The sequence below is a fragment of the Macaca nemestrina genome, chromosome 3, assembly GCF_043159975.1.
Source record: "Macaca nemestrina isolate mMacNem1 chromosome 3, mMacNem.hap1, whole genome shotgun sequence".
Taxonomy (NCBI): domain Eukaryota; kingdom Metazoa; phylum Chordata; class Mammalia; order Primates; family Cercopithecidae; genus Macaca; species Macaca nemestrina.
The window spans coordinates 189,270,436-189,283,239 of record NC_092127.1 but is presented as its reverse complement, the minus strand read 5'-3'; the positions used below and the strand labels follow the sequence as shown (position 1 = coordinate 189,283,239).

The 12,804-nt window shown below is 41.2% G+C and overlaps 1 protein-coding gene across 10 annotated transcripts in view; it reads left to right on the top strand.

Moving 5' to 3' along the window:
• The window catches only part of LOC105483923 (EvC ciliary complex subunit 2), a 186,286-nt gene that overhangs the window by 58,270 nt on the left and 115,212 nt on the right, over positions 1 to 12,804 (top strand). For 8 of the 10 annotated variants that reach the window (XM_071093882.1, XM_071093880.1, XM_071093879.1 and 5 more), the window contains exon 10: positions 11,774 to 12,107. In XM_071093882.1, the coding sequence (XP_070949983.1) occupies positions 11,774 to 12,107 (334 nt within the window). The remainder of the gene's footprint in view (positions 1 to 11,773; positions 12,108 to 12,804) is intronic. The other 2 variants (XM_071093881.1, XM_011745016.2) reach the window with 1 other exon arrangement.

The following is a 12,804-nucleotide window of genomic DNA, read 5'->3' as shown; positions in this document are numbered from 1 at the left end:
AGAGTCTTGCTCTGTCGCCCAGGCTGGGGTGCAGTGGCCGGATCTCAGCTCACTGCAAGCTCCGCCTCCCGGGTTTAGACCATTCTCCTGCCTCAGCCTCCCGAGTAGCTGGGACTACAGGCGCCCGCCACCTCGCCCGGCTAGTTTTTTGTATTTTTTAGTAGAGACGGGGTTTCACCGTGTTAGCCAGGATGGTCTCGATCTCCTGACCTTGTGATCCGCCCGTCTCGGCCTCCCAAAGTGCTGGGATTACAGGCTTGAGCCACCGCGCCCGGCCGGTTTATTCCATTTCTAAAGCCACCTATACATTTTCCATCCTACAGTTGTTTCCTATGATCATCATCTAACCTTCAGGTAGAGCACATTTGCCTTTTCAAATAAGGGTTTCAAATGTTATCTCTCTACCTACCTATCAATCATTCATTCATCCACTAATCCATCCATCCATCTACCCACTCACCCATTCACTTGTTCTTCTACCTACCCATGTGCCCATGCACCTACTCTTTCACCCATCCATCATCCATTTACTCATCTGTCCTTCCACCCATGCATCCATCCACCCATCTTTTTCACCCACCCATTTTTTCATTCATCTATTCATCCATCCTTCTCTCTACTCATCCACCCATCTGCCCATCTATCAATTTGCCCATTCACCCACCTGTCCACCTGTCATCCATCCATCTATATATCCATCCACTCACCCATCTCTCTATCTATCATCCATCCTTCATCTACCCATCCAATCTTCCGTCCAGCCAGTCAGTCATCTATCAACCCATCTATTCACCTACCCATGCATTCCTCCATTCATTTCATCCATATCCATCCATCCATTCATCCATCTATCCCTCCATCTATCCATCAATTCATCCATCTTTCCATCTATCCATTCACCCATCTGTCCATCTATCCATTCACCCTTGCAGCCATCCACCCATCCATCCATGGGTTTAACATGTTTCCCCTGCATCTTCTTTTCTCTGCCATAAAGAATGAGATCAAGAAAGACATGCCAGACATAACAACAGCCACAACAATGAGAAGTCACGTTTTCCAGCATCTGTTCTGTGCCAGAGACTGGGCTAAGTGCTTCATGTACTGTTTTGAGACAGTAGGACAGATGGTACAGCAAGGACTCTGGAGCAACATGTCATGGGTTCAAATCCCAGTTCTGTCATTTAATAGTAATGTGACTTTGAACAAGGTATTTTAATTGTTCTGTGCCTCAGTTTCTTTACTTGTAAGAGAGACATTAATCACCTACCTTATAAGACTTTTTTGTGATGATTAAATGGCTTGTATATATATATAGCAATTAAAACAAAGCCTGATCATAAAAGGCACTATTACTAATCCTCTCAGTGACTGTCATTTGTTGTGGGTGATCATATTCTCACATAGCCAACGGGAAACTAGGCTCAGAGACGTCAGTAACCCACCTGAGCTCATGTAGTTCCTGAGGGGTAAAGCTGAAATTAGAAGCTAAGTTAATGTGACTTCCAAGCCCATGCTTCCATATATAACAAAATTTTACCTTCCAGGAAAAGTTGATTAGGATATGTGTAAAAGAGAGTTAGGAGGGAAGCACAGGAAGGACAAGGAGGATTTGAGGCAGAGAGAGGTAGTTCCACTTCTCCTTTTTGCCTCTTCCAGGGCTGACCGGTCTGTCACAGTCTGGCGGTGGGTGGAGTAGGCAGTGGGCAGTGATGTGGAAACCCCAGGAGGGAAGAGTTAGTGGCATCTGTCTGCATCTTTTGCCCCTTTAAGGAGTAGGGCCTGGAGAGGGAAGGCCCAGTCCCACTTCTAAACATAGAATCTTTAAGAGGAAAATTGTCAGCGAGGAAAGATGCAAACTGCTGACCTCTTATACCTTAGAGTCTAGGTTTTACCAAAGTAGAAATTTAATAGTTTGTCATAAGTCTTATTGGTGTTTTGCTCATGTAGGTGACTATTTTTACTCTCATTTAACCTCTCATAACAATTCGGACAGCTAATATACTCAGGAGGTATTTTTCTTCTCAAATTTCCATTGTCCATGCTTGCAAATGGATAGTTTATAAACATGATTGATGGTCCCAGAGAGGAATCTTGCAGCATTATCTGTCCATTGGAATTACCTTCTGATGAGGAAAATTTCAGTTTCACTCATATTGAATTGGTTTTGGGGGTCCGTTGTGCTTACACCTGCTACCTTGAAGATGCCAAATTTATATTGTAAAAAAAAATGGCCATGGTGATTTCATTTTCCTTCTGAATTAATTATCCACCATGTTGATTAATGAGTCCTCTTTCAATTTCTGGAAAACATTTGCTGCATGTGCATCAAATTCTATCCTAATTTTGCTCTGACACCTTGCTTGCCATTTGGTGAGAACTTGATTAATTTTTATGTGAAATAAGTAAGAAGAAAGAAAGAAGAATTAATGTCATCTTCTCTCTTTTTTTTTTAATCATCAATAGCTAATCGAAGTATTAATCAGGTCTTGGATAATTTAAGCAGTACTGTTTCCCCTTAGAAAGATGTTATCATCGGCAAACCTATTCCCAAGTTTTAATAGCCTACATTTAGTAAGTGGTTCCTGTGTGCTGGACGTGGTTCTAAACTCCTGTGTGAAGTCAGTCACTTCCAAGAGGAATATCACTTGGACAGTTTGTATATGTAGCAAAACTGGCCGGAGAAAATATGTTCATCTTTGAAGCACAGTGACAAGATGACATTTTTGTGACCTCGATTTTGCGACCTCAAAAAATAATTGTTCCTGAGAAAGCAGTGGGTGAATCCTGCTAACTTTGCCGAGCTGTTGAAGTAGTAAAGACACGTGAGAGTCAGAGCCCTGCATATGTAGCCCAAAATGTCTCTGTCCGCCTCATGGGATCGTTAGGGACTTTTAGGGGAGTGGAAAAATATGTGTATTTCATTGTTGTCTGAATAATTAAAAATGGCAAAATGCCATAGGGGGCAATGAAAATTTAACTCTTTACCAGTGAACCTGATTCTGTATGGAAATGAAGAATTCTTAATATTTGTTTTCCTCTCTTGCAGCCCTTTGGGAAATTAATGGGTAAGAGTTGGCTTCATTAGTGGCATGGTATTTTAATTGATTTAAAGGGACATTTCTTTTGTGGCTTTGGAACACCCTGACAGTTTTTATCATCGCCTCTTCTGACAGATTATCCATAGTGATTAACATTAAAACTGTTACAGTGAAGAGTGCCTCTGGGACTGTCTTCCCAGGCAACTGGGAAGGTGAGCTGTGGGCACCGACTCTACTCTGCAGCCAGTCTTCTGTGAGAGGGAAGAACCAAGAATGAGGAAACTATTATTATTTAGAACCAACAAAGGGCCAGGCTGTGCTGTGTGCCTTCTGTTTCTTCTCTTCTTTAACTCTGAACAGCAACCTATGAGGGTAGTCCTCATTGTGCTGGTGTGGAAACTCAGTTCTTTACCCAGGCCCCTTAGCTAGCAGGTGCTTTCACAGCAAACCACTGGTAAAGCAACTGGTACAGCACCTGCCATTTTCCCAACACAAGCAGCCACACATTTGGTCATGTAACTTAATGAATTAATGAATGATGGATGGAGTGGTCAAGTAAGATGTGTTAGTTTCCTATTCAGCTGTAACAAATTACCACAAACTCTGTGGTTTACCACAATATGAATGTATTATCTTAGAGTTCTGGAGGTCAAACTCCAATACAGGTCTGACCAGGTAAAAATCAAGATGTCAGTTGTAGATAGATCAGTGGGGTGGCTATCATTTACAATAATCCATTGCACATATCAGAATAGCTAGAAGGGAATAATTCTAATGTTTCTAGCATAAAGAAAAGACAAATATTTAAGGTGATGTCTATCCCAATTAACCTGATTAAATCTTGCCACATTAAATGAATGTATTAAATTATCACATGGGCCCAGAAAATGTACATCTGTTACTTGTCAATTAAAAAAAAAAGATGTCAGCTCTAGGGGAGGTTCACTTCCTGGCCTTTTCCAGCTTCTTGAGGCTGCCTACATTCACTGACTTGGGACCCCTTCTTCTATCTCCAAAGTTGACGTCATCACTCCTATGTCGGCTTCCTTCGCTGAATGGCATTCTCCGACTCTGACCCTGCTTCTGCCTGTTTTCCTATTTTAAAAGGCCTTGTTCTTGATCTCAATCTTATGGTCAGCTGATGAGTGGCCTTAATTCCCCTTTGCCATGAAACCTAACATGTTTGCAGTTCTGGGGATTAGGCTGTGAATGTCTTTGGCAGGGGCACTGTCCTCCCTGCCACATGAGGCTTCTTTTAAGGTGTGAAATCCATTCTGTATGCCTCAGAGTAGAGAAGGGATTTTGTTTTCTGAGCTTGTACAACATTGATTGTTTAGTTCATTTGACATTTAGCCATATACACACTGCCTTGAGGCAGCTCTTGTGTTTCTTTCTTGCTTTGTAACCTGCAAAGCACTCGTTGCATAGACACATGTTCAATAAGCACTTTTTGAGAAAATGAAAGAAGCAAATGAATGACCTATTGTTTAAAACTAGGCTAAGTTGTGTCTTAAGGGAATGGAAGCTATTTTAATCTAAGATGGTAAAATTTGAGCATCAAAAAGAATAATGACTGTAGTTGATCAAAACCTACCAAATATATAAAAATCTTCGATTTCATAGTGACGCTATGCAGAGGAAGAGAGGGCTTCCTAGGTTTAGTTAAACATTTGGACTCAGAAGACTCTCACAGGGCACTCGTGGCCTCATCTACTCAGAAGGCTTGAGGGTCTGCAACACCACTTGCTGTGAGGACAGCATTATTTCCCTGTGGGTGTCCTCACCACAGGTCACACAGCAGCCTACACAACTGTTTGGGGGGCATTTTCCTCCCAGGTGACACAGGTCAGGTTCAGGGAGATGCAATCCACATCAAGCAGGTGCAGGAGTCTTTCTGGCTTAAAATACTCCTACCCCACAGGTGGCAATATCTTTTGTAACAACTCACAGACATCGCTTCCAAGGGTCCCACAAGAGATATGCCCAGTTCAAAGAAGCATCTTCCTCAGGGAGGTACAAGGTATGGCATCCCTGTTAGGTATTTAGTTTATTTACCAGTCTTCTCATCCATGTGTAATGTACCAATCTGGCATTATTTTTGCTAAAAGCCATGTTGCCTGGTAACCTATTTGATGTTCTTCCTCTTAGTACGTTTCTGAGTAAGAGTTAACTAAAGCTCAGATTCTCAGGAAGCTGAGAAAAGTTATATAAACCTTTGCCCTCATGCTAAAACATAACAAAACAAGCTGATAAACAAACAAACCCAAACTCATTATTCACCATTGAAGGCTGCTAGACATCAACCCTTTAATTAAAAAATTGATAAAATACAAGAGAAATAATTATGCAGCTCTCTGAACTTTATGTCAGAGTAACAGAATTGTTGATGAAAGTTCTTTTTGAAGAATTTCAGCTTAAAAATGCAGAAGAAATGATAGAATTAGACAATGTACATTTTTAAACCCCTAATTAAATCATGGATCTAGGTAACAATTAGAAATTTACAGGAAAGAAAAACCATTAAAAAGTGTACAAGGTACATGAATAGACACTTTTCTTTTTTTTTTTTTTTTTTTTTTTTTTTGAGACGGAGTCTTGCTCTGTAGCCCGGGCTGGAGTGCAGTGGCCGGATCTCAGCTCACTGCAAGCTCCACCTCCCGGGTTTAGGCCATTCTCCTGCCTCAGCCTCCGGAGTAGCTGGGACTACAGGCGCCCGCCACCTCGCCCGGCTAGTTTTTTGTATTTTTAGTAGAGACGGGGTTTCACGGTGTTAGCCAGGATGGTCTCGATCTCCTGACCTCGTGATCCGCCCGTCTCGGCCTCCCAAAGTGCTGGGATTACAGGCTTGAGCCACCGCGCCCGGCCGACACTTTTCATAAGAAGATATACATGCAGCCAACAAACATATGAAAAAAAGCTCAATATCACTGATCATTAGGGAAATGCAAATCAAAACCACAATGAGATACCACCTCACACGAGTCAGAATGGCTATTACTAAAAAGTCAAAAAATAGGCTGGGTGCGGTGGCTCATGCCTGCAATCCCAGCACTTTGGGAGGCCGAGGGAGGTGGATCACTTGAGGTCAGGAGTTCGAGACCAGCCTGACCAACATGATGAAACCCAGTCTCTACTGAAAATGCAAAATTAGCTAGATGTGGTGGTGCACACCTCTAATCCCAGCTACTCGGGAGGCTGAGGCAGGAGAATCACTTGAACCTGGGAGGGAGCGGTTGCAGTGAGCCAAGATCATGCCATTGCACTCCGGCCTGGGCGACAAAAACGAGACTCCATCTGAAAAAATAAAAAAATAAACAGGTGTTGATGAGGTTGTGGAGAAAAAATAATGCTTATACACTGCTGATGGGACTGTAAACTAGTTTAACCATTGTGGAAAACAGTGTGGCAATTTCTCAAAGACCTAAAAACAGAACTACCATTTAACCCAGCAGTCCCATTACTGAGTATATACCCAAAGGACTGTAACTCATTCTGTCGTAAAGACACATACACGTGTATATTTATTCCAGCACTATTCACAATAGCAAAGACATGGAATCCACCTAAGTGCCCCTCAATGGTAGACTGGATAAAGCAAATGTGGTACATATACACCATGGAATACTATGCAGCCACTGAAAAAGAGTGAGATCGTGTCCTTTATAGGAACTTGGATGGAGCTGGAGGCCATTATCCTTAGCAAACTAACTCAGTAACAGAAAACCAAACACCGCATATTCTCACTTATAAGTGGGAGCTAAATGATGAGAACACATGTACACATGGAGGGGAACAACAGACATTAGGGCCTATCAGAGGGTGGAGAGTGGGAGGAAGGAGAGGATCAGGAAACATAACTAATGGGTATTAGGCTTAATACCTGTGTGACAAAATAATCTGTACAACAAACCCCCATGACACAAGTTTACCTGTATGAAAAACCTGCATATATACCCCTGAACTTAAAAGTTAAGAAAAAAAAAAATAAGTGGATGTTAAAATCATTAGACACATGGTTGATAAGAAATATTAGAATGCAGGGATCATGCTGACACTGCTTGAACCTATGGGTTCACCCTAACCTTACCCTGTAGTATGGATATAAAGGAAGCACATAGTACAAATATACTACCACTGTGGGGGATGCTGGAAAACGAAAAATGGAACCAACATATAGTCCAGCCATTCCACTACTAGATATATGTCCAAAAGAAAGGAAATCAATATGTCAAAGAGATATCTGCATTCTCATGTTTATCACAGCACTATTTACAATAACCAAAATGTGAAACCAGCCTAAGTGCCCTAATGAATAAAGAAAATATGGTATAAATACACAATGGAATGTTTTTCAACCATAAAAAAGAACAACTTCCTGTTATTTGAAGCAACATGGATGGACCTAGAGGTCATTATGTCAGGTGAAATCAGCCTGTCACAGAAAGACAGATATCGCATGTTCTCACTCATGTGAGAGCTAAAAAAGTGGACCTTGTGAAGGTATAGAATAGGATAGTGGTTACTGGAGCCCAGGCATGGGAAGGGGTAGGTTTAGACGAAGGAAAGCAAGAATATAAATAAAATATATTTATTAACACTGAACTGCACACTTAAGGAAAAGATGGTGGCCGGACGGGGCGGCTCACACCTGTAATCCCAGCACTTTGGGAGGCTGAGGTGGGCAGATCACAAGGTTAAGAGATTGAGACCACCTGGCCAACATGGTGAAACCCTGTCTCTACTAAAAATGCAAAAATTAGCTGGGCATGGTGGCAGGCGCCTGTAGGCCCAGCTACTTGGGAGGCTGAGGCAGGAGAATCGCTTGAACCTGAGAGGTGGAGGTTGCAGCAAGCCGAGATCGCACCATGGCGCTCTCGCCTGGGTGACAGAGTGAAACTCAGTCTTAAAAAAAAAAGAAAGAAAAGAAAAGAAAAGACGGTAAATTATATATGTATATTTTGTCTCAATTTTTAAAGGTCACTCAAAAAAAGAAGTAAAACCAATTGAATGAAGATCTTCGATCTAACTGTTAGTTACAGGAAATACAGGAAATACAGAATAGAGAGAGGTACGGTGACACCCATGGAAGCAACTGGTCAAATCCAGAACATGGGACATTCTGCAGGATGGTGGCCTGACTTCCCTAATACATCAATGCTGTAGAAGGAAAGATGGAAGGCCAGAATGTTCTAGAATAAAGGAAACTTAGCTGGCATTATGGGATTTTGTTTGGTTCTTGAATTAAATGTTCAATTGTAAAAAGACATTTTGAGACACTTGAGGTAGTCTGAATAATGACAGATACCTAGACATTTCTACTTATTGGGATTGTTTTAATTTTTTTTTTATTTTGAGACAGTCTCGCCCCTGTTGCCCAGGCTGGAGTGCCATGGCCCAATCTTGGCGCACTGCAACCCCCGCCTCAGCCACCCGAGTAGCTGGAGTTACAGGCGCCTGCCACCACACCTGGCTAATTTTTGTAGTTTCAGTGGAGACGCGGTTTCACCATATTGGCCAGGCTGGTCTTGAACTCCTGGCCTCAATTGATCCACTCCCCTTGGCCTCCCAAAGTGCTGGGATTATAGGTGTAAGCCATTGCACCCGGCCTGTTTTAAATATTTTATACATAATAATGACAGTGTAGGGAGTCACACCCTACCTCTGCCCTCTTAGGGGTCCCAGCTGGGCCTGAGAATTAAATTGACAAGAGATAGATTAACAGGAAAACAACATGCAAATTTAATATAAGTTTGACATGACACTGGAGCCCACGTAAGGAAATGAAGACCCAAAGACGTGGTTAGAGGTGAATGGTAATATGCTGAGCTGGACAAAGAATAGCACGTTGTGAAAAAACAACTAAATTATGTGGTGAGGCTAAAGGCAGGTAAGAATTATTTTACCAAGATCTATTTTTATAGAATTATGTTGGTCTCAACTTTTCATGCTTGATGATAAGAATGTTGCTTTCCTTCCAATATAGGGATGGCATCCTTCATGTGAGAATTTCATCCCTCTACTTTTAAGGAACAGGTTGGACCAGGCGCGGTAGCTCACGCCTGTAATCCCAGCACTTTGGGAGGCCGAGGCGGGCGGATCACGAGGTCAGGAGATCGAGACCATCCTGGCTAACATGGTGAAACCCCGTCTCTACTAAAAAATACAAAAAATTAGCTGGGTGTGGTGACAGGCGCCGATAGTCCCAACTACTCGGGAGGTTGAGGCAGGAGAATGGCATGAACCCGGGAGGCAGAGCTTGCAGTGAGCCAAGATTGCACCACTGCACTCCAACCTGGGCAATAAAGTGAGATTCGGTCTCAAAAAAAAAAAAGAAACAGGCTGAAGCTCAGAGTGATCTGGTATTTGCTAGTTTGTTTGTCTTTGGAGGCATCTTTAGCTGAAAATAGTCAGTATGCCAGAACACCACATTTTGGGGTAGTATATTTTACCACCCTTTATCAACAAGGTTAGGTAAAGTAGATATGCATGTACATATTCATGTAGACAAGTTAGTTGATACATAGACATACACACATCTATCTGTCTGTTGATCGGTCTGTCTACATATAACTCCTTGACAGTTAAAGAAGCACGGTGAGGTGTTTATAGGTAAAATGACAGATCTGATATTTGCTTTAAATTGCTCACACATGAAAGGCAGTAGAGAAAACAAGATTGGTCAATATTGACGAGTTTTGAACCTGGTTAATGTGGAAGTCATATATTGAAGCCCTTGCAAATTTTATAATAGTTTTCTTAAAACCCTTGTATTTTTACAATCGTACACCATTCAAATGATCAAAGATGTTTGACATGGTGGAGGGTGGGGCTAAGTGTGAGGATCCTGATGTATGGCTGGGGGTCTCTTCTGGAAAGCAGTTTGTCTGGATGTGCCAGGAGACTTACGGATGTCACTGACATCTGACCCAGCAGTTCCTCTCGTGGGAATCCGTACTGAGGAAATTACTGTGAATATCAAGAGCTCTGTAAAAAGTGATTTGCTTCAGGATTATTTTAGATTTTGAAATTTGCAAGTAATCCAAATGTGCAACAATAGAAGAATGGTCATTGAATGGTGCTGTATCACATGACAAAATATTTTGCAACCCTTATAAAGAAGCATTTAGTTTTTAAATACCACTGGAAGATACCTATAACAATGTTAATTGGAAAATAGCAATGTTAATTGGAAAAAAAAGGATAAAATTGTACCTGCATGCATCTGTGTAAATAGTGGACATTTATGAAAAAATATGCATAGAAAAAAGGCTGGAAGGAAATATGACAAAATGTCTTCATTAGTTTGAATTGAATCATGACCTTCTACTGTAAAGACATGCAGCACTATTTACAATAGCAAGGACTTGGAACCAACCCACATGCCCATCAATGATAGACTGGATAAAGAAAATGTGGCATATGTACACTATGGAATACTACACAGCCATAAAAAATAATGAGTTCATATGCTTTGCAGGGGCGTGGGTGAAGCCGGAAACGCTCATCCTCAGCAAACTAACACAGGAACAGAAAACCAAATACTGCATGTTCTCACTCATAAGTGGGAGTTGAACAGTGAGAACATATGGACACAGGGAGGGGAACATCACACAGCAAGACCTGTCAGGGGTGAGAGAAGGAAGAGCATTAAGACAAATAGCTAACGTATGAGGGGCTTAAAACCTTGATGACGGGTTGATAGGTGCAGCAACCACCATGGCACATGTAAACCTATATAACAAACCTGCACGTTCAGCACATGTATCCCAGAACTTAAAGTAAAATAAAAAGTAATAATAAAATAACAAAATGCCTTCATTAGTTCTGATTGAATGATGGATTCACAGTGAATGAAATCTTTTTCTATTTGTCTTTATTTTCCAGACTTATTTTTACCATGAACATAAATTATTTTTTTTCCTATGTAGCTTTTCTTAGCTTTATAGAGGTATGATTAATATATCATAAAATTCACACATTTTAAGAGTACAGTCTGATGTGTTACTGGAAGTATATACAGTTTTGCAACTACCACCAGTCAAATTTCAGAACACTGTGACTCTGTGAACTGCCTCATACATATTTTCAAGTAGACTTTATTTTTAGAGCAGTTTTAGATTTACAAAAAAATTGAGAAGATAATACAGATAATTCCCATATATCCTGCACCCAGGTTCCCCTATTATTAACATTTTCTATTATTATGTTACATTTGTTAAAATTAACAAACCAATGTTGATACAGTGTGATCATGTATCAGTTGTCATCAAAGTCCATGCTTTATTCAGATTTTTGTAGTTTTTAATCTAATGTCCTTTGTTCTGCTCTGGGATTCCATCCAGGATATGACATTACATGTAGTAGTCATGTCCATAAATTAATTTTTAATGGGAAGAAAAGTAAAATAAACTTTATTTTTAAATCCTCCAAATATATTAGCTATCCATTTTTCCCTTGGTTTCCTTGTCGTTGTTGACTTGTTACTTGTTGACAAAAACATGTCTTATACATTCCTTTTTGTACATCATGTGGTACCTTACAAATTTACTAAGTAAGAGTCAGCTAACGGCCTTCAATAATTGGATGAAGCAGAAGTGAGCGGGGAAAGGAAGAAAAGGAGGACAAAGAAAGCCCTTGCCTCCACATAATTTAAAACCTCAGAGCTTTGAAAGACCGTTGGTTTCTGTTGCAATTTCATGTAATGGACTTCTTTTGGTTTTTGTGTTTCCTAGGTTGGAGATTGCAACCCTGAATCGAGCAGATGCAGATCTGGAGGCTTGTCGAACACAAATCAGCAAGGATATCATTGCCCTTCTACTGAAAAATCTCACCAGCAGTGGCCACCTCTCACCCCAAGTAGAGAGAAAAATGAGTGATGTTTTCAAAAAGCAGTTTATGTTGCTGGAAAATGAAATACAAGAGGAGTACGATCGGAAGATGGTGGCATTGACAGCTGAATGTGACCTGGAAACAAGAAAGAAGATGGAAAACCAGTACCAGAGAGAGATGATGGCAATGGAGGAAGCAGAAGAGCTGCTGAAACGTGCTAGTGAGAGGGTAAGACAGGTCTGAAAGGAAGGCATTCACTTCCCTTTCTCTCAGGGATTTGTCATTTATCCATCTACCCACTCATCTGTCCATTTGCCTCCTCCATCCATCTACCTGTCACCCATCCAACCATCCACCCATTCATCTATTCACCCTTTCATTCATTCATGCAACCATTCCCACCATCCATCCATCATCATCTATCCATCTACCCATCCACCCATTCACCCACTCATCCACTCATCCATCCACCCACTCATCCATTCATCTATGCACCTGTCCATCCATCCACCCACTCATTCACCCATCTGTCCATCTACACATCCATCTATCTGTTCATTTATCCACCTACTCATTTATCCATTCACCCTCCCATCCATGCCACCCATCACCCATCCAACCATCCATCTACCCATCCACTCATTCCCCATCCAGCCATCTACCCATCCACTCATCCATTTACCCATTCACCCATGCCTCCATCCATCTACCTATCCACCTGTCTGCCCATTATCACTCATCTACCCATCCATCTGTCCAGAATTCATTAGCAAAAATGTGTTGATTACTTACTGTCCGTCAGGCATTGGGTTAGGCAGTGAAGGTATAGGGAACAATGAGACATGGTTCTTCCTTTCAAGAAGGTCATAGTCTTATAAAAAAAATCTATACACATAAAAAATGAGACTTTATTCAGTTGTGTTATAATAGAGGT